Consider the following 22,322-nt stretch of genomic DNA (forward strand, 5'->3'; position numbering starts at 1 on the left):
CACCACGTGTCATATAATTAATTTTTTTAAAAAAATATTTAAAAAAAAAAATTAAAAAGACTAAAAAATTATATTTTTTTCAAAAAAAAAAAAAAAAAAAAAAAAGAAGAAAAATTTTGGGGTCCTCGGCCATTTGGGGGGTGGCTGGCCACCCCCTTTGGCCATGGGGTGGCCTGGCCACCCCATCTAGCCGGTTTGGAGGTGGCGAGCCACCCCCAAGGAGCCACTGGGGTGGCCGAAACCACCCCCGATGGGTTTGGTTTCTGATGCCTCAGTTTCTTCTTCTTCCTAGTACACTAGCTATTGGATTTTGTAGATATTACCAGCTCTATGTGGGAAAGGAGTTGCAGATTCCGAGATTTCACTCATTCTGCCCCCATATGGAGTCAGGATCATTAAAGCTGTTTCTGCCTCTTTCTGGGAAAATCTTTTCCAGATCCTTTCAAATCCAAGTTCTGGAATAGGTTCCTGGACATAGTCAGATTTTGCTTTAAATGGGGTTATGGCCTATGGGGGTCTTATGAGAGGAGTCCTATTGAGCAAAACATTCAAGGATTCGTCACTTGGGAATTGGGCAAAGTAAAGGGTAGATTCAATCCAACTCTTTTCAATACAATCTTCTCTCATCAAACCTAGCTCAGGAAAGCTCTGTTGCATCAATGGAAGGAGCTTGTCAATCCCTCCAAGATACAAGGAATTGAATGAAAGCTTGGATGGTCCTCTTCCCTTCTTGGCTGGAATTTACATCCGGCCGTGGGGGAGCCACCCCATTTTTTTTTAAATATAATTTTTTAATCTTTTTATTAACTTTTTTTTAAAAAAAAATAGGTTCTTAAAAACATTAATTATATGACACGTGACAACATTTGATTAGTGCTGATGTGATGTTCCGCTAAGTTTTGGACGGAATTTTAGTGGAGGTACCATCTCCATTTTTATGAAAACCACATGTACCTTTTATGATAAAAATGAAACCCTAAGAAGAAAAAAATAAAGTGTTGAAACCCTAGGAAGTAAAAGAGTATTTAACCCTATATTTAATTATTAGCAATTAGATTACAAGATTTGTCATTCTTGAAAGACGTAGAAATCATACTTAAAAAGCTAATACCAACAAACACTAAGGTGTGAAATCACCAGTTTTTCCAAGCCCGAAAATGGTGAATTTGGTAATTTAATTAATACTCTAATACTCAGACTCACGTGTGAGCTTAGACATTTCCTCATTAAGTGGAGTTTAGTACGTGAAATATTTAACTTTGTTAGAAGAATGTAGAAGAATGTGTTAGAAGAATGTAGAAGACTGTATTAGGGTATGAGGGCAATTTGGTCATTTATGTATTCTCAAAGCTTATATATAATATGTGTGAGGTAGGCTATGGATTTTTGAATAGCCTCCTCTTTTCTCTATACTCTAAAACCTCTCAACATGGTATCAGAGCCTAGGGTTTATACCTTTTCCTGATATCTTATTCTTCTCTCCCAAATCTTTTTCTTTCTTTTATTTTAATCGTTTTTTTTTTCCCCGGTTCTCTTTCCTTTTTTTTCCTCTCCCATTTATATTGCTACTGATTGAACGTAGTTGAAGTGCTGGGCTTCAAGCCCGTGGTGGAAGATGGCGCTAGGTTCCCCATCGCCGATGGTATGAACCGCCGTCATCTCCATGGGTCTTAAGTCGTCGTCGATGATCGGTTGGTGCTGTCTGTGGTGATTACCGCTCTCTGCGGTGTCCGGAGGTGTGTTTGTCGTCGTTGGTTGTTTTCCGGCACGATCTGGGTGTCGCCGGCACGGTTTGGGTGTCGCCGGCACGGTTTGGTTGTCGTCGGCGAGGTCTGGTTGTCTCTGGCGCAGTTTCGGCGAGGTCTGGTTGTCTCCGGCGCAGTTCCGGCGAGGTCTGGCTGTCTCCAGCGCAGCTCCGGCAAGGTCTGGCTGTCTCCAGCGCATTTCCGGCGATGTCTGGCAGTCTCCAGCGTGGTTCCAGCAGTTTTCACAGACGAAGATTGGGTGTTTGGCTCCGGGTTCCTGCTGTCGCGTATTCGGGATAAGGATATCCCAACCTTCAACCGGGATAAGGCTATCCGGTTTCTGGTTATCCCCTGTCCAGACCGGTCCAGCCCATTTTCCGGCCGGTTCAGTCCATTTTCCGGCCGGTTCAGTCCGGTTCAGGCCAGGTTCAAGCCGGTTCAGGTCAGTTTTTGCTAATTTCTCTCGGTTTCTTCCGGTTCACTATGGTTTAGACCTGTTTTTGCTCAACTTCAGTCCGGTTCAGGTCAGTTTTTGACGTATTTTATCGATTCTACCATGGTTTGAGTTGTTTTTTGGTTGGCATTCATCATTGTCAGCAAGCTTTGCTTTGAGTTGGGGCTGTTTTGTGTGGATATTTTTTTTGGTAGTTCGCTGGTTGGTGGACTTGTGTAGTTGTTTGCATTTGGTTAGTGCATTATCATGGCTCCTCCTTCCGATTTAATTAATTCTGCCTCTATGGGTCCGGCTACTATGACACTTGTGAAACTTAATGGCAAAAATTATAGTTATTGGTCACGATCTGTGGAAGTATACTTGAGAGGAAAGGGTCTGTATTCTCACTTCGAATATGAGCAATCTCCGGAAGATGACTCCAAAGGCCTTTGGGACCAGGCCGATAATCAGATTATATCTCTTATGTTGAATAGTATTGAACCTCACATTGGATCCTCATGTCTCTATCTTCCTACTGCTAAAGCAATTTGGGATCATCTCCGACATATGTACTCTGGCGCTGGGAATATCACTCGAGTTTATGAGGTGTGTCAACGATATTTTGGACTAGAACAAGGTACTCAATCTTTAGATGAGTACTACAATCAGGTTGTGACCGTCTGTCGGGAAAGAGACATGTATCAGCCGCTCTCCACTGACTTGCAGAAAATGGAGAAGCAACGTCAAGATGTGGATGTGGTTCGATTTCTTCTCGGCTTGAAACCTGAGTATGAGTCTGTTCGTGCGCAGATTTTGGGAGGTTCTGATCTCCCATTGCTTTCTGAGGTTTTTTCTCGGGTTCAGCGTGCTACTATTTCTGATCATGGTTCTTTGTTGAGCATGGAACGTACTGGTGATCGTGCTGCATTTATTGCTGCCCGTGGTAGTTATGGTGGTACCCGTGGGGGGCGTGGCAGTCGAGGTGGTCGTGGTTTTCGTGGTGGCCGTGATTTCCGGGGAGGTGGTCGCATTGGAGGTCGTGGGCCTCGCAAATGCACTCATTGTGGCTGTACCAATCATTCTGTGGAGTTTTGTTGGGACTTACATGGCACACCATCTGGGTTTGCCAATCAGGTTACTTCTCATGAGGGTTCTCTAGCCCCGGCTGGACCCCTTGGTACTCCAAGCTCACCCCTTGAGAATGATCTCATCTCCATCCCAAAAGATGAGTATGCTCAGTTCTTAGCCCATAAGCAGGCCTCTTCCTCTTCCACTGCTACTCTTGCTCAGTCAGGTACTGCATCTCACTGTCTTTTATCCTCCACTAGCAACCCGTGGGTTATCGATTCTGGCGCCAATGAACATATGACTGGTTCGTCTACTTTCCTCTCTAATTATCATCCTGTCACATCACCTAGAAGTGTCACCCTAGCTAATGGTTCCCTATCCAAAGTGGTCGGCTTAGGCACTACCCATCTGAGTCCTGACATTGAGTTGTTATCTGTTTTACATGTCCCTGGCTTTCCTTTTAATTTGTTATCTATTAGTCAAATCACAAAATCCCTTAACTGTTCAGTTAGTTTTTATCCTTCTCTATGCATTTTTCAGGATCTCAAGACGAGGAGGATGATTGGTATGGGGCATGAAGTTGATGGCCTCTATTATCTCGATCTAGCACCCACAATTTCCTCTCATACGTTGCAGTCGTCGGCCTCCGCTCTTCAGTGGCATTGTCGTCTTGGTCATCCTTCCCTTTCTACATTGAAGCATCAAGTCCCCAGTCTTCGTCATGAGACGTCTGTGCCTTGCGAAGCTTGTCAGCTTAGCAAGCATCATCGTGTCTCGTTTCCGTCCCGTGTTGTTAGTAGGGTTTCTAGTGCTTTTGAGTTAGTTCATTCTGATGTATGGGGTCCAATTAATATCGCAGCCAATAAATTTCACTATTTTGTGACCTTTGTGGATGATTTTTCCCGTATGACATGGTTATTTTTAATGAAAAATCGTTCAGAGTTATTTTCTATTTTCCAACTTTTTCGCACTATGATTAAGACTCAATTTGCTCAGAAAATCCGTATTTTGCGTTCGGATAATGCTAAAGAATATACATCTCATTCATTTGCCTCTTATTTGTCTGATAAAGGCATTATCCATCAAACATCCTGTGCTCACACTCCACAACAAAATGGTGTGGCTGAACGCAAAAATCGTCATTTATTAGAAATCGCACGTTGTCTCTTAATTCATATGCATGTTCCCAAACAATTTTGGAGTGATGCTGTCCTCACCACTTGTTATTTAATTAATAGGATGTCCTCCTCGGTCTTAGATGGTACCTCTCCTCATTCTCTTTTATATCCTTCTTCCTCCCCATTCTCCTTGCCATTGAAGGTTTTTGGGTGTGTTTGCTATGTTCATAATTTGGGTCCCGGATTTGATAAGCTTGATCCTCGTGCTACTAAATGTGTCTTCCTTGGGTATTCCACAACCCAAAAGGGATACCGTTGCTATAGTCCGGTTCTTCGACGCTACTTCACTAGTGCCGATATCACATTTGTTGAGTCTCTCCCCTATTTTTCCTGCTACTACCTCTTTGGGTGACCCTTCCCTTGAGCCTGATGTCGAGTCTCTTCCGCTGCCTATTCCTCTTCTCTCTGTGCCGGTCTCTCCTTCTCCTCCGGTCTCGCTACCTCACCACCAACCTGCTCCACTCCAAGTTTATCAACGCCGACTTCGACCATCAGCTCCTGCACCGCCATCATCATCCTTATCGTCTCCAGATCCGCTGCCTCCACATCCATCCGACCACTTGCCTATTGCCCTACGGAAAGGTACACGTTCTTGCACTACCCAACATCCATTAGTCAGTTTGTCTCCACTCGTTCTTATCCCCTACATTTTCTTGCTTTATTTCCCATCTCTCTACTGTTTCTATTCCTAAGACAGTGCAGGCTGCAATATCTGACTCTGGTTGGAGGCAAGCTATGGAATTGGAAATGAAGGCCTTGCATCACAATGGGACATGGGAGCTTGTTCCCTTACCACCTAATAAGAAAACTGTGGGTTGCAAATGGGTCTACACAGTTAAGTTTCATCCTGATGGTTCGGTTGAAAGATTGAAAGCTCGGTTGGTTGCTAAGGGCTATACGCAAACGTATGGTATTGATTATGATGACACTTTTTCTCCTGTTGCCAAAATTTCATCTATTCGTGTTCTTATTTCCATGGCTACTAATCTTGATTGGCCCTTGTTCCAATTGGATGTCAAAAATGCCTTTCTCCATGGGGATTTGAGTGAAGAAGTTTATATGGAGCAACCACCTGGGTTTGTCGCTCAGGGGGAGTCTCAGGGCTATGTCTGTAAATTAAGAAAGGCATTGTATGGTCTCAAGCAATCACCGCGGGCATGGTTTGGAAAGTTCTCTGAAGCGGTATTGAAGTTTGGTCTACAGAGATGTCAGACAGATCATTCAGTATTCCACTTACATACTAGTGCTGGCTATATTCTCCTTGTGGTATATGTAGATGACATTGTCATTACTGGGGATGATTCAGGAGGCATTGCCCGATTAAAACAATTCCTACAGGATCAATTTCATACAAAGGATTTGGGCAAACTTCGATATTTTCTAGGCATTGAAGTTGCTAGATCTCGAACAGGTATCAACTTGTCCCAGAGAAAGTATGCACTTGACTTATTAGAAGAGACAGGTCTTTTGGGTTCTCGGCCAGTTGATGTTCCAATGGATCCAAATAAGAAATTACTAAAGGATGAAGGTGAATTATTTGAAGATCCCGGCAGATACCGTCGTCTAGTTGGGAAGTTGAACTATCTTACTATCACCAGGCCAGATATTTCATATGCCGTTAGTGTTGTCAGTCAATTCTTGGAGGCTCCTCGGGTTTCACATTGGGAAGCTGTTACTCGGATTATTCGTTATGTAAAGAGACAACCTGGTCTAGGAATATTGTATAGACCAAATGGACATCTCAGGGTAGAAGGTTTTACTGATGCAGATTGGGCAGGCTCTCCTTCAGATAGACGGTCTACTACAGGGTATTGCACATTCTTTGGTGGTAATCTTGTAACTTGGAAGAGTAAGAAACAGACTGTGGTGGCACGATCTAGTGCTGAAGCAGAGTACAGGGCAATGGCTCATACGACTACTGAGTTGACATGGTTACAACATTTCCTTCAGGAGATCGGCTTCTCGACTACTACTCTTATCCCATTATCTTGTGATAACCAGGCTGCCATACATATTGCATCTAACCCGGTTTTTCATGAAAGGACTAAACACATTGAGGTTGATTGTCATTTCATCCGAGACAAGATACTCAATGGAAACATATCTACAGTATTTGTGAAGTCTGGAGACCAATTAGCTGATATGTTTACAAAGTCTTTATGTCGTAACCGGTTAGAGTTTATTTGTTCCAAGCTGGGCTTATATGATATATATGCTCCAGCTTGAGGGGGAGTGTTAGAAGAATGTAGAAGAATGTGTTAGAAGAATGTAGAAGACTGTATTAGGGTATGAGGGCAATTTGGTCATTTATGTATTCTCAAAGCTTATATATAATATGTGTGAGGTAGGCTATGGATTTTTGAATAGCCTCCTCTTTTCTCTATACTCTAAAACCTCTCAACAAACTTAAATGGGGTAGAATGTAGAGCCAAGATTCAAATTAGATAAATACTACAAGTACTTACTTACAAATGCACACTTCTTGATGTGGCAATGAAAATCACCATTAGATTTTGAATCTAATTGTGGTTTTCACTGGCACATCAGGAAGTGTGTATTTGGGAGAAGCACTTGGAAGTTCATGTAGCATTTCTTTTCAAATTAAGGACATTTGCTCTAATAATATATTTACAAAAACTTAAGCTGATTGGATATCATGAATTTTAATAATTTAATTGATATTCTAACATAATAAACTATAGATAGCACCTAAAACAATGGTATACATCACTTTAAAGCGAATTCAGTAATTGCATTGGTTGAAAGATGTGAAAAGCATTCAATTAATGAGACCAACATATATAAATATAATTTTTTCAACCTTATCACTAGCTACTGACCTGGCTGATTAGGAACCGGAGTGCCCAAAGGCCAACTATATCAGCTTTTGCTTCTTCCAAAGCTGAGTGGAGTTCTTGCAGTTCCTGTGCCAAAAGATAATATAAAGAGCATGGCAAATCAGACATAACACTATCCTCATCTAATAAAGCGAAATACAAAAGAAAAAAAGAAAGGAAAAGTGAGATGATATTACATCAAATCTCAAATAAAAAGCTCAAAAACAAGATCTTTATTTTCTGAAGTTGATTTACAAAATATTTTGTTCATTCTCAAATACATCGTTTTCAATTTCTATTAGGAGCATATTACAAGGCAAAACTTCCAGTGCCAAACAAGACATCAGCACTCTTGACAAGAAAATGACAACAAATTCATCAATCAAACAGTAAGAGGTGGGTTGGGTGGGGGCACGGGCAGTAGAGCACCTTTGTCACTTCCAAAATTCTATTGTTTCCATTTAATTCCGGTGCCTTTAATTGCAACAATTCTTACCTTATGTTTCATGTTGACCTTCCTTCAGTGTACGTCAGCCTTGGTGACTGACATTTGGACATCTTACTGGCATGCAGCCATTTATACCATATTTGGACATTCATCATCTATATGATGTGCGCCGGGGGGAAGGCCAGAGAGAGAGAGCGAGAGAGTGAAATTTCAAATTTTAAAGAAAGTGGAGATTTTTGTCTAACATAAGAATTTGTTCCTAACAGGTTGCAGATCAAGTTTCAAAAGCTCAAAATTTCATTTTCTTTCCTTCGAAGTTCAATCCATTACATAAAAAAATGATAAAGAAGCAGCTCGTTTGAAAAAACCTTTAGGGACCTTTTGTTCATATAATCCTAAATTCCAATGAAATCAAAATTTTTTGACAAGTAATTGAAATTTTATTAAAAATGAGAGCGTGTACAAACTTAGAATACAGGTAACATAATTTTTGTCTATCAAACTATAAAATTCATTATAAAGAGCACAATAAGAGGTGTGACCTTAGTACATGGGAGCTAATATAAATTTTATTTATGATACGTCACGTTGACACCTGATGTATTGAGTAAAAAAAATTTATTTGTGGGAACTCTTTAGAGCATTCACATTGGTTTATGTATATTCTTATGCAAAATGGCTAATCAAAACCCTCTTTATCTAGTTTAGCTAATTAACGAGTTTTAAAAGACACCATTTCTATATATCATTTAAATTTTATTTTTTTTCTCTTTTTTTTTTATAAGGATTGTATTTTTCCTAAAGATCATATTTTTCAACTTTAGGGAAAAAAGAGATGTGAAGAGAGAAATAGTAGGAGAAAATTTTGGGAAAGTTGAGATGTGGAAGAGAAATAGGAGAAAATTTTGGAAAAAGAGAGATCTGGAGAGATAAATAGTATATTAATGAGAAAGATGTGTGAATAGTGCTCGCTACATGTAGCGGTGCACTGTTCACAAATGCAACAAAAATGTATTTTGCATTTGAGATGCATAATCCAATGTAGATGATTTTTTAGTGTTTTGCTTATCTATTTTAGATAAAAGTAGAAATGGCTAAGCCATTGTGAGTGCTCTTACAGCTTCACATTAATTGCAGTTTATAGTCAATACACTTAAGTAACAACTGACCTTGTTACTAATCTAAGCTCGATTTATATTTATGCAACCATCAATGAAATCAACAATAGGAATTAAGTTCCATAGTGTAATAAAAGAAAGGAAACTTAGCTTATAGAGTCTATTTTAATATAGAAGGAAATGATATACCATCTTAAGACTAACATAAGTTGGGCATGAAACAAAAAGAAAGAAAAAAAAAAATTCAATTGAAGAAAGCAAAATAAATATCTTTAAAAAGAACAATTATCCAACTAACCAATCTGACTGTAGACTTTTGACCATTTGGAAGTGTTATGGTATGGGGCCCGATCCCATGGCAGCACTCATGGCAAATTGTGTGAGTGAAGAAGGATTCAAAATCTACAAGTTCTTGTTGTTCCTTTGTAATACAAACATCAGCTATAGGCTGAAGAATATGCTTGAACCTGATTAGGATAAAGCATGTCATTTTTAAAAATTTAACATAAATTGTCCACATTTCACGAAATAATGGAAATCAATTCATCAGAAATAAATTAAACATAGGGCTACAAACAAGCATCATGATCATTGAAATTCCAAGGAAAGGAATGGTACTTTGCCTCTGAAACATTCTTAAGCATGACCATTGATGTTCCTCGATCATTTACTATATGCTCATCATTTGGCAAATTAAAAGCAACAGTTTGAGGACCCTTCACATCCTGATGCAAAATTTAATCTCGTCAACATTATTTTTTCACACAGATAATAATATGCTCATATCAGAACAAGAGAAGCTAGGATAAAAAGAATAAAATATTAACACAGAAAACTATATTTGGAAAATAAAGAGGGTAAAGTTAGCATATCAATAAACAAATAGCAGCTTGTAGTTCTCCAAGCTGTAATCTTTTTACATTATTGATTTTGACCATAACTAGGTGAGGAGAATTCAAGCAGACAAACACCCAAACCGACCCACAATCAAAGATCATTTTTGTATTAAGCCATGTAAACAGGGAATGTCATAAATCATTTTCTATAATTCTGCAGGTATAAAAAAAGTAGGCTGTCAATCTTCTTATCGGATATATGAACAAAACCTCGTATTCTGTATGTATATAGATTTATCACACACACACCCACCCACCCATCCACACACACATACACACACAAGACCAATACAGTTATGAGTACAAGCACATCTTTTATATCTAATAATATTAACTCCACCTCCAGCCTCTCAAAATCATCGAGCATCACCACCAACTACAAAGTACTAAAAATTAGACAACTCTTTGAAATGCCAAAATAAGACAGGTAGTCCCCAATTGTGCAAAAATCACCAAAGCCAAACCACCTTGGGTAGATAATGCCTAAGCCAAATAAGCTCAAGCCACAAACTCATATTGTTGGGCTGGAGCCAAATACACATCACCTTAGAAACTCCATAAAATGTTTGAATACTGGGAAAAGCTATTATTTCAATCTCCTGAAATGATTCAAGGTTTGCACTTTAAGGAATAAGCCTAACTAAAGACTCCCACACATCAAATTGATCAAATAGGATACGAAGCACATTGGACTCTGAAAAGGAAGAGAAACTATGGATTCTCAAGGATCAAATTGAAAAGAAGAAAAAGAATCCCAAAAAGCTATGACAAAGTTTAAGTCATTCACTTGAAGAGAACATAAGAACACCGTCTGCACCAAGACAGCATCCCAACAAGTTATCAAATCTTGATAAAAATTTAGATAGTCAAATTAAAATTTCATACAGTATTAGTTCAGGTGCAGACACACCTACATACAAATTTACAGGGCATCCTATAAATAGGGTGGGAAAACTGGGGAAAATGTAAGGCTGGGGTGGCAGTGTAAGATTTACATCTAATATATTTATCATGATTTCTTAGGAATACACACAATCAGGATAAGAACTATATGGTACACCCACACATATTTAAGCATATATATTACATTTTATATGTCTAGCATAAGCATCTCTATCTGTGGCGCTTTGCTTTTTGTGTCTTGTGACATAGAACAGATCGGGGAAAGCTCCTTACGTGAGCTTTGTGGTGGGCATTTAGGATAAGAGTAGTATTTTAGGGTTCCTAGAGTTTTCTGGTTTGAAAATGTAGGATTAGATTGCAAAGAAAGCTTGCACAAGTGTAGTGTAAAACATGTTATTTTAAGCTATTGTCCAACTCAAGCCAACCCCAACCCGGAATTTTGCACCCTTACATATACCTGAAAAGATTTCCAATGAAGGAAGAGAGCAAAATGAGATCAATGAGAAAAAAAAAAAAAAAAAAAAAATTAATACACACATACACTGCAAAATAGGCCTACTTTTGTCATGTGACACTGTTAAAGAGGGATAGAAAGCACAATTCTGCTCTAAGGAAACAGATTGTCATTCCATGGATTTTCATGTTAATTAGAGAATCATTCATCATCTTCATTATTAACATTGACAAATGAGCATTTTAAGCTGCTCATATTGCACTGAAGATGTCTTAAAATAAGTTCCATTCAACTGCTCATGCTTGATTCATGACATTTGAATATACTACCTATTAACATGGTATACAGAAGTATAAATTTGGGTAAATAACATAACCATCATGAAAGATATTTCTTCCCACATTCTTCAAACTCACCCCTGAATTATAAAGAAGCTGAATGACACGAATAGGAGCAGCAATCACATCTTCAGATTTATACACACTTTCCATTGGGAGATTTTGTTCCAGAATCTATCACAATAAAGTCATTTTTAGTAATTGGCTGAAGACAAAATAGAGGGGTAGAATGAAAGCTATTACAACTCCGGTAGGGCACTGGCCCTTTAACCAAGCGGAACTTATCCTTTCTCAAGGGAAGAGGTCGGGCGTGCAACCCATTGTGGCTGGTTTTGTGAAGCCAAAGTACTTCAACCAATTGATTGGGGAAAAATGTGAAAAAGAGAAAAAGAGGACCCCTGGTGAAAAACAAATAAACAAGAATACCTTCAAATTATCACCGAAGAGTTTAATTTGAGCTGTTGCTTTGTCATCTCGAACTCCAATAAATGCTTCAAAAGTAGCCTACAATGAAATAGAATGCAACTATTAAGCTACATCAGCTAAGTATAGTGAACAAAAAGCCATGAATTCTAGCTTCAGAAAGAATATAAAGCATGCTTAGTGCTTTCTACAAAGTTTAGTGAAATTACTTGCCATGCGTCTTTCGGAAAATGTGACATTATTCTTGCTTGAGCAACCATTTCACGTACAGAATACAACTAATCTCTATTTAAGCATTATTACTTTTGAGAAATTATAGACATTCAATTTAACTATGCTAAGTACACATGAAAATACTCAATTCAATCGCCATCCAAAACGAACCAGAGAAAATCCCCAACGAATAATAACATTAATCACCCTTTAGCCATTGTACTTGGCCATTTCGACAGACTTTAAGCAGATTCATGTTACTGGGGCTGATTTTGATTTTGGGCTTGCATAGGATGTGTTACTTAAAGATATCAAGCAAGGGCTCAGCTTGGCTCTAGTGGTTCACTAACAGGACTGAAAAATGCAGTTTAGACCCCAAACACACCTAGAGAGAGGGGGAGAGAGGGGGGGTGAGTAGGTATTTTACAGAAATTATGCCAAATTAAAAACTAAGCAACCACATAAAACAATCACCAAATATATGAACTGGAAACCTTTTGAAGAACTCCTTAAAGGTAAAACCACTCCAGAATAACCAAACCCACGAAACTCATTCACTATATAGAAGAATTCAATTACAAAAAGTACATACTTACAAAACTTTTGTAACAGACACTTCCTTGTATAGACAAGTGATTCATTTGGCTCTTACTGCAATAGTTCCTGAACCTCTAGGCAATTCTTCTATTGAGCTTCCTCTTTCAATCCCGAAACTCTGGAGACTGAAGGCTTTTTGTGAAGCTTGTGTGGTCTAACAAAGAAACTCTAAGAGAGATCACTCAATGAAGGCTTAGGGATAAAATAACTCTCTCTTAGCACACTGAAATATGGCCTTAGGGTCTTATGAGAATTGTGCACTGAAGGCCCTTAAATAGACTTGGGAAAATAGGCTTGAAATCTGAAATTCGGTTTCCCAAATATAGAAGTTTTTATGTCAGCATCTAGACCTACAAGTGAGCACGTCCAGATTTGAATAGGGTTTCATAGCTTTCTCAAATGGCGCCAACGAATTTGCTTGCGATTAAGCTTGCAAATGAATTATACTACCAAAATGCGCATGAGCTTTGAAAATAACCAACACTACCAACATCTCGTTCGTACTTGGTATGGCACGGGCCATTGAACAAGCAACACTGTCCATTTCAGAAAATGTCTCCAAATGAACTCATCCAAACCAGGTATGGAACGAGCCATTGAACGAGTAACACTGTGACCTTTTGACTATTTGAGCAATGTGGCTCATCCGGACATAGGTACAAAACTCGCCCTGGCCTTGATCAACACTTTGATGGTTTTATGCCCAAGTACAAAACTTAGCTTATCACTTTACAATTCGCATCAAAGTGTTTTGGACACTGAATTTACCAACCTAAAAACTAACAAGGACATATCCTGTTATAGTTACCAAATGTTGACACGTTAGCTCCTTTTCAAATAAAGGGTCTACACTAAAATCCACGGGCTCCTACAAGCTTTAGCACAAAGTGATGTCGTTTTGGGTGGGTAAATTAAGTATAGTAAGTTATACCCTTATGTTAAAAATTCTTACAGAAATGGGAAAAAACCTCACCATCTCTCGTTCCATGTCTTAGGCCGGCTCGTAGAGGTCGTGAAGGCACCATGACCTTCGCGAGGGGTGGGTCGTGTAGGCCTTCAACCCCCCTTGTAGGAGCTTGCGGAGCTCCACAATCCCCTCCGTGAAGGGTGGGTTGTGGAGGCTGCAACATCTGCCCCCAAATGGAGGGGTGGAGCTACATGCCAGCGACCAATGGGGGCAAGGTGAACCAATCAAGCCAGGTTAGGAGAAAAATAAATCTCATATCCTATAAGCTTTGGACAATTTCAGAGCCTAATTATAGCCGGACATAATGAAGAACTCAACTGTAACTTGGGACATCTTATCTAAATAGGTACTGTCTCACATAATTTAAGGGCATAGAATCAACTTTAAAATCAAAAGTGTGTTTGCAAAAAGATTATGCAAAAAAAAAAAAAAGATACACACATCTCCCTCAAACTACCACTCATTTGTCAATGTTCCCTTTAAACTACCAATTGTGTCAATGTCTCCCTAAATTGCCAAAAAATGTCAATATCCCTTCTAATGTCAAAAATACCCTTAATAATAAGTTTTTTTTTAAAAAAAAAAAAAGAAAAAAAAAACCAAAAAAACACCTAGGGTTGGCTGAACCACCCCCTGGTGTTTGGGGGTGGTCGAAGTTTCAAGGGTGGCCATTAGTTCTGGGGTGGCTGACGGGTGTGATTTTCGAACCACCCCTTCTTTTTTTCTTTTTCTTTTTTTTCTTTTTTTTTTTTTGGTGGGGGTTGTTGGGGTGGGGTGAAAACAAATCCAAATCATGCATTCTCATGTAGAAGTTCTAATGAATTAACTTGTGTTCAATGGGATATTGAATATTTGAGACCACCAAAAAGAGACAAATATCAAGCCTGAGGTTTACGTGTTTTGCACCACAGGACATTATTATCTTCTAATGCAAAATTGATATTTCATACATAAATTTACTTTCATGAATCAGCTACCCAGACTTCCAAAAAATCATACATTCCTACAAAGGCTTTGAAGAATAGAAATATGCAAGAACTAGACAAATTTTAAACCTTCCAGAAAAGAAGAATTTTAGACTAAAATGATAACATATGCAGTCTACTGAACTTTTTCATTGCTAAGCACCCGATGGGACTTGAATGCATAACCTCAATGCCCATCCCCATTCTTATGTGGGTGGAGGAGCCTAAAGGACATTGCACATGCAGTATACCCAAGTTTGTAAACAACCTCATTCTTACACTACATTTAAAGGTGATGAAGGGAGCTGCATGAACAGGTGATCTATATAAATAATACCTTGTACCCAAAAAGCGCATCTTCATATGTCTCATAGGGACCAATAGTAACATCCAGCTTGGAGTCCTACGCCAAAAGGAACATAACGTCATAAAAAATGTGGAGGTTCTTAACAGTTTCCAAATAAAGCAACCTTAACATTTAGAAAAGGCCCTTATAAATAGCTGTTTCTAGAAACAGCAGTCTAGCAACTGCGAAGAACTGGATGCTATTAAGGTAATAGCTACACGAAGATTCAAGAATTGAGTCTTTTGTGTTTCATATATCACTGTATCCTTTCTCTTTTCCTATATCAACATATGTTTTACATTTTAATCTTAACATGGATGTAAAAGTTCAATCAGATGCCTTGACTAGACTCTTGTAACTTGGTAATTAGTAATAGAAACACATTACTCTTGTGCTTTCTCCTGAGCCTAGCCAATCTGCTTTTTCTATAAAAGTAAAGTTCGATTTAGAGGAAATGCAATCAGTTAAAATAAAAAATGCCATTGGACCATTCTGGACGGAAAAAAATATAGAAATAACCAAAAATGGTGATATAGGAATGTAAAACCTTAAAAAAAAAAAAAAAAAAAAAAAAACAGAGAGAGAGAGAACAGTGAGAGAGAAAAAAATCATAATTTAACTCAGCATACCACAGACTACATTCTCTTTGGAGGGACTAATGTTACTCTCAACCAACTTGATAGATCCAAATGAACTTTTATTCTGGTTCTTCAGTATTGGTCCAAAATTTTTACAAAAGTCGACATCATCTCCAAAGGGTGTTGGCTTGGTGCTTAAATTATCCAAAAACGATGGTCCTTTTCTGGTCTAATCAATTAATCTCAAAGCATTCTATCTTTTCTTTTTTCCTTTTAATGGGCTGAAAATCCAAAAGCATTTACATGCAGCTTTCCAAAACAAGACATTGTGTTCCTTGTAATAATTTGAAATCACTTAGCAATAAATAACTGGAAAGAATTTTAAGGTTACTTGTCATGAATTCCTGGATAAATATTCAGTCATGTTTTTAATGTAGTCCAAAATCCAGGAGAACGATTATGTGCACCTAGACACACGCAAGCAATGACCGATTTTTCTGACTTTATTTTTGAACAGGGACTGATCGATCTTCCAGTGGTAGGGGGAGGATCACATGGTCTAATCATCGTGCGGGATCCAGACTTGATAGATTTTTGATATCCACAGCATGGGAGGAATATTTTCCAAATGTATGTCAGAAAAGGCTTCATCGGGTACTATCGGACCATTTTCCGGTGATATTGGAGTGTGGAGTGGGAAGAAGGGGTCGAATACCTTTTAGGTTTGAGAATATGTGGTTACAAGCGAAGGGTTTTGTGGAGCAAGTAAAGAGGTGGTGGGATTCTTATTACTTTGAAGGTAATCCGAGTTATGTGTTGGCTCGAAAGTTGAAAGCACTGAAAGGTGATCTCAAAATATGGAATGTGGAGGTTTTTGGAGACTTAAGGAAAAGGAAAAAGGAGATGGAGGAGCAATTGAGTGAGTTGGATCGCATTGAAGAAATTAGAGCTTTAATGGAGGAGGAGATGATTAAGTGACAAGAGTGTTCTAACAACCTAGAGAAGACCCTTTACCAAGAGGAAATGAATTGGAGGCAGAAATCTAGGACATTATGGTTGAAAGAAGGAGATCGGAATACGAAGTTCTTCCATAGGTTGGCCAATTCGCATAGACGAAACAACACAGTTGCTGCTATGATGGTGGATGGGAGCAGGACAGAGGATCTAGCAGTTATACAGGACCATATTGTGAACTTTTCTAAAACATTGTATTCTGAACAGTATCAAGGGAGACCAACTAGGCTTTTAGCTCCATTGTTGGACAACCAGGCTTTTAGCTCCATTGATGAAGGGGAGAGACTTTGGATGGAGTGAGAATTTGAGGAAGATGAAGTATGGGAGGTGGTGAGGAAGTTGAAGGGCGACAAAGCACCCGGCCCTGATGGATTTACTATGGCTTTCTTTTAGAAATGTTAGAGGTGGTAAAGGAGGACCTTATGGCGGTTTTCAAGGAATTTCATGAGTGCAAGATTTGAGAAGAGTATTGATGCTACGTTTGTTGCGTTTATCCCGAAAAAAGCTAGAGCGGTGGAGATTAAGGATTTTCACCCTATTAGTCTTGTAAGTAGAGTGTATAAAATAATTTCGAAGGTATTGGTTAGTCAGTTGAACTCAATATTGGGGAATCTTGTGTCACATATACAAAATGCGTTTATTCTAGGTAGGCAAATACTAGACTCCATTTTAATGGCAAATGACTGTGTGGATAGTCGGATTCGATGTGGGGAATCAAGCCTCATATGCATGCTGGATTTGGTGAAGGCTTATGATCACGTCAACGGGGACTTTCTACTATATATGTTAGAGAGGTGATTTTGGGGAAAGGTGGCGTGGTTGGGTTCATCATTGTATCTCTATGGTATGTTTCTCCGTTCTCATTAATGGGACACCTACAGGTTTTTTCAGTAGCTCTCAAGGAGTGAGACAAGGGGACTCTTTGTCTCCTCTATTATTTGTGTTGGTGATGGAGGCATTTAGCAGATCTTATGTCTGGATTTTCGGTGGGTTCGCGACATTCAGAGGTAATGGTAGTATCACACTTGTGACTTATCAAAAAAAATGGTAGTATCACACTTGTTATTCGCAGATGACACGCTTATCTTCTGCGAACCAAAGTGGAACAAATTCGTAATTTGAGATGTTTGCTGCTGTGTTTTGAAGCGGTTTCAGGCTTGAAAATAAATTTGTCAAAATCTGATATTGTCCCTATAGGTGAGGTGGGAGATATGGAAGGTCTATCAAGAATACTTGGGTGTGGAGTGGGTTCGATGCCATTTACGTACTTGGGTTTACCATTAGGTGCTCATTATAAGGATCCATCTATATGGAATACTGTCATTGAGAAGATGGAGATTAAATTGGCAGGGTGGAAGCGGATGTATTTATCCAAGGGTGGTAGGCTAACAATGATTAAAAGCACTCTTTCTAATCTACCCACAAATTATTTATCTTTGTTCCAGATTCCAGTGGGAATGGCGAAGCGTATGGAAAAAATACAAAGAGATTTCTTGTGGGGAGGTGTCGGTGATTAGTTCAAGTTTCATTTGGTAAACTAGTCCTAGGTTTGTAAGCCAATGGAGGTGGGGGGATTAGGGGTAAGGAATTTGATTCAGTTCAATCGAGCTTTGTTAGGTAAATAGTTGTGGAGGTTTGCCAATGGTGGAGATGCTTGGTGGAGGAAATTAGTGGCAGTTAAATATGATACGATGAGGGGTGGTTGGTGTTCCAAGGAAGTAGGGGGATCCTATGGGGTGGGAGTGTGGAAATGTATTCGGAGGGGGTGGGATAATTTTAAGTAGCATGTGCGATATGAGGTAGGGGATGGTTCTAGAGAGTTGTTTTGGCATGATGTTTGGTGTGAGGAGTTACCATTGAAGATTCTTTTTCCAGCCTTGTTCTCTATTGCATGCGCAAAGGAGGCATGGGTGGGGGAGAATATGGATATAGCACATGGTGTTATTCATTGGAATGTTATGTTTACCCAACTTGTTCATTATTGGGAAATTGAAGTGGTTTAACAATTTTTCGAGTTACTGTATTCCCAACATATTAGGCAGGGTGGTGTGGATAAAATTTGTTGGATCCCCTTGAAGAGGAAGAATTTTGAAGTGAAGTCCTATTATCAAGTAATGGTTAATCCGGCATCGATTATTCGTCCTTGGAAGAGTAAAGCTCCTCTGAGAGTGGCTTTTTTTGTGTGGAAGGCGGTGTTGGGGAAAATATTAACATTGGGCAATTTACATAAGAAGAACATTAAAGTGACGGAGTGGAATTGTATGTGTAGGCACAATGGAGAATCAATTGATCACTTATTATTGCATTGTGAGGTTGCTATTGAGGTATGGAGCATGGTCCTTCAGTTGTTTGGTGTTACGTGGGTGATGCCAAGTAGGATGAATGACTGTTTGGGAAGTTGGAGGAGACAAAGGGGTAATCGTACAGTTTTGCAAATTTGGAGAATGGTTCCTTTGCATGTTATGTGGGGTCTATGGAGAGAAAAAAATACATGGAGCTTTGAGGACCGTGAACTTGGACTCATCAAGTTGAAGAAAATGGTACTCCAAACACTTTACTCGTGGAGAGTAATGTGGCATTCGTCGCAAGAGTTAATGCTTGCTGAATTCTTAGATTTATGTGCTTTATTCTCAGCTTAAAAGCTTTTGTATACTTGGGCCCTATTGTATACTTCTTGAGCATTCTAACAGAACTTTACAGCGAATCAGTACTAACAGGTGAAAGAACCAATGAATCCATTAGAAAAAGAAGGATGAAGAACTAAAGTGTGTTTATCTTCGTGTTGGTGTGTTGAGAGAGAGAGATTAAACAGGCATGTTGATGAAATCTTTTACTTCTAGGAGACTTTCAGATGTAAAGGACAAAATCAAGAAGATCAGAATGTTAATACTTCAATCTGGTTTTCCAATATCAAATTTGACATACCAGAAAACTTGCACGAAAGAAGCTATTTCAGAAAGAATATATATATATATACACACACATATCATTCTCCTTATTGCATACAACTTTGTGTTGCAAACCACATGCATTATAATGCACAGAATTACGAAGGAGAACTATGTACGAAGTACAAACCAACTCCATCCAGGCTATATCTGACTCATAATAATCATTTGAAAGGAAAGCACTGGCTTTGCTATGCAGCAATCTCTTCAAACTACAAAAGTCAAGAAAGATTCAGCAAATATTTGGAAGTAGAATAAAAATCAGCATATGCTTAACCAATGAACTATCAACAGAAATCTGATAACATATTACCTAGGGGAGCTGATCATATCCCCAGCTTTATGCAATAATTCAGCTGCTCTTTTGAGGAAAGGATTATACTCTTGAGAGAAAGGAACAAAGTACAGATCATGGGCGGAACCGACCATATGATTTGCTATATCAACCGTATCATTAGAAAGAGGAGATTCTAGACCAAATTCACTATGCCTTTTGATAACATTAAAAAAGCTGGTTGCATCTTTTTGTTGATCCTCTGTTAGACTGCCCTTCCATGATTCAAATTCCTGTAAAAGAGAAATTTATTTGTATTATATATGTAAAACACTTTCTTTTTCTTTTTTTTCTTTTTTTTTTTTCTTTTATGCAGATCATGAACATCCCATTGAATACCATTTTGTCCATGTCAGGAGGATAGAAGTTTGCACCAGGTGGTTTCACCATGGGAAATGCAGCTCTATACTCGAGACCCTTCCATCCAGTAACTCGCCTTGTGGCCTCAGGAAGCAACTTTATAGCTGAATCTGCAGTTGTCAAAAATGCCGCATTCTCGTCAAGGCAAGACCTGTCGATAAGAATGATATTAGAGGATGAAGAAAAGGAAAACCAAAAGAAAAAGAGAGACATGGGGACATATAAAAGTGGTGGGTTAAGGGGAGAGGAGGATGGAGACAAAAGCCATACCACCTCCTCTGGTGACACTCACGGAGGAGGTGGTGAAAATCTCAAAGAGAGGTGTTTTCCTAAGAAAAGGATTCAGAGATAATTGAGGTCAAGGAATGCCTTAATTGCAAATTAAAAAAAATAGAAGAGAGTGCCAGGTCAAGGAGAATACAAAATACCCAACAAGGATGGTCTGCCAATCCAACCATTAAAGTTATAGAAGTTCTGATTCAAAAGATGATGGAGAATTAGAAGAGAGAGGGAGAGTAGAAACATCATATGTATCTGCTTAGCTTTGTCCAAAACCAAGAACGCATTCTGGCGGACACGTGCATGGAGGAAGGCCAACCACTACATAAGCTAAAAGACTGACTACAAGCCAAGCAAGAAGTGACTCACTTCTATTAGCAACTTATCATGAGGTCTCCTCACCAAGAGCTCCCAGCGACGACAAAGAAACCAGCCTGCCTGCTGTGGCGGGGTGGTTCTTATGTTTAACAATAAGACCTAGATGACTGTATCTGAAATTTTCTATTCTTTTTCAGGACTGGCTTCGAAGAGAAGAAGACAATGCAAAAGGTCCAGCCCAACCTACCCTACACAAAAGCACCAACCAGATCTAACTTTACGTGATTTTCCATATACACAGATATAGAAAATAGGAGAAGACGGTAGAAAGAAGGGCTATTTTCATATATCAGCTCTCAATCCATTCCAAATATGTAGGAGAATTAGGTACAAATGATTGGGGGAATATTCTGAAGAGGATAGCTGGCCTTCTATAATAGTACAAACTATTCAAGCAATCTAACAATCCCCCTCAAGCTAGAGCATATAAGCCATATTTTTTTTGATAAATAAGTATATACGCCATATAAGCTCATCTAGGAACAAATTGACTCCAAATGATTTCTATATAATGACTTTGTGAAAATATCAGCCAGTTGGTTCTCAGACTTTACAAATGGTGTCCTATGTCTGCACTCAATATCTTATCTCGAACAAATGATAATTACTTCAATGTCCTTAGTCCTCTCATGATACACAAGATTTAAGGCAATATATAGAGCGTCTTGATTATCACAAAACAATGAAATAGGAATAGGTGCTATGAAGCCTATCTTCTAAAGAAAGTGCTGTAACCAAGTCAACTCACTAGCAGTATGAGCCATAGCTCTATACTATGCTTGTGCACTTAATTGTGTAACTACTTTCTGCTTTATACTCTTCCATGTTACAAGACTTTCTCCCAAAAAAAGTACAATATCCCGTAGTGGACCTTTTGTATGAAGGTGATCCTGCCCAGTCTGCATCAGTGAAATCTTTTACTTTGAGATAATCATTTTTTCTAACAATATGCCTCATCCTAGACCTCTCTTCAGGTCTTGAACAATACGAACAGTGGCATTCCAATGTGAGAGTCGGAGCCTCTAAGAACTGCCTCACCACACTAACTGCATATGAGACATCACGCCTTGTGATGGTGAGATAATTGAGTTTTCCAATTAGTCGACGCTATTGGAAAACACAAGTTTATGATTTGGATCCATAGGAGTATCAACAAGTCAAGCACCCAACAATCCAGTTTCCTCGAGAATGTCAACTACATACTTCCTCTAAGAGAAGTTGATGCCTATCTTTGACCTTGCAACCTCAATTCCCAAGAAGTACCAAAGTTTACCGAATTCTTTGGTGTGAAAGCACCGAGAAGAAGTTAGAAAGAAGGGCTATTTTCATATTTCTGCAGCCCTCAATCCATTCCAAATATATAGGAGAATTAGGTACAAATGATTGGGAAAATATTCTGAAAGACGAAAGCTGGTAGGGACAGCTGACTATCTAGAATACTACAGAATGTTCTAGCATTCTAATGTACATAAAATCGAAGCCTAGACCCATCTTTTTTGCAA

General features: G+C 38.9%; 1 protein-coding gene across 1 annotated transcript in view; it reads right to left on the reverse strand.

Annotated features, from left to right (window-relative positions):
* The window catches only part of LOC132186349 (nudix hydrolase 3), a 68,575-nt gene that overhangs the window by 2,370 nt on the left and 43,883 nt on the right, over positions 1-22,322 (reverse strand). The window contains exons 9-17 of the mRNA XM_059600278.1: positions 20,143-20,314; positions 19,783-20,036; positions 19,600-19,681; positions 14,921-14,986; positions 11,845-11,922; positions 11,497-11,592; positions 9,446-9,552; positions 9,126-9,294; positions 7,265-7,348 (exon numbers count right to left, since the gene is read on the reverse strand). Of these exons, the coding sequence (XP_059456261.1) occupies positions 7,265-7,348; positions 9,126-9,294; positions 9,446-9,552; positions 11,497-11,592; positions 11,845-11,922; positions 14,921-14,986; positions 19,600-19,681; positions 19,783-20,036; positions 20,143-20,314 (1,108 nt within the window). The remainder of the gene's footprint in view (positions 1-7,264; positions 7,349-9,125; positions 9,295-9,445; positions 9,553-11,496; positions 11,593-11,844; positions 11,923-14,920; positions 14,987-19,599; positions 19,682-19,782; positions 20,037-20,142; positions 20,315-22,322) is intronic.

The sequence above is a fragment of the Corylus avellana genome, chromosome ca7 (assembly GCF_901000735.1).
Source record: "Corylus avellana chromosome ca7, CavTom2PMs-1.0".
Lineage (NCBI taxonomy): Eukaryota > Viridiplantae > Streptophyta > Magnoliopsida > Fagales > Betulaceae > Corylus > Corylus avellana.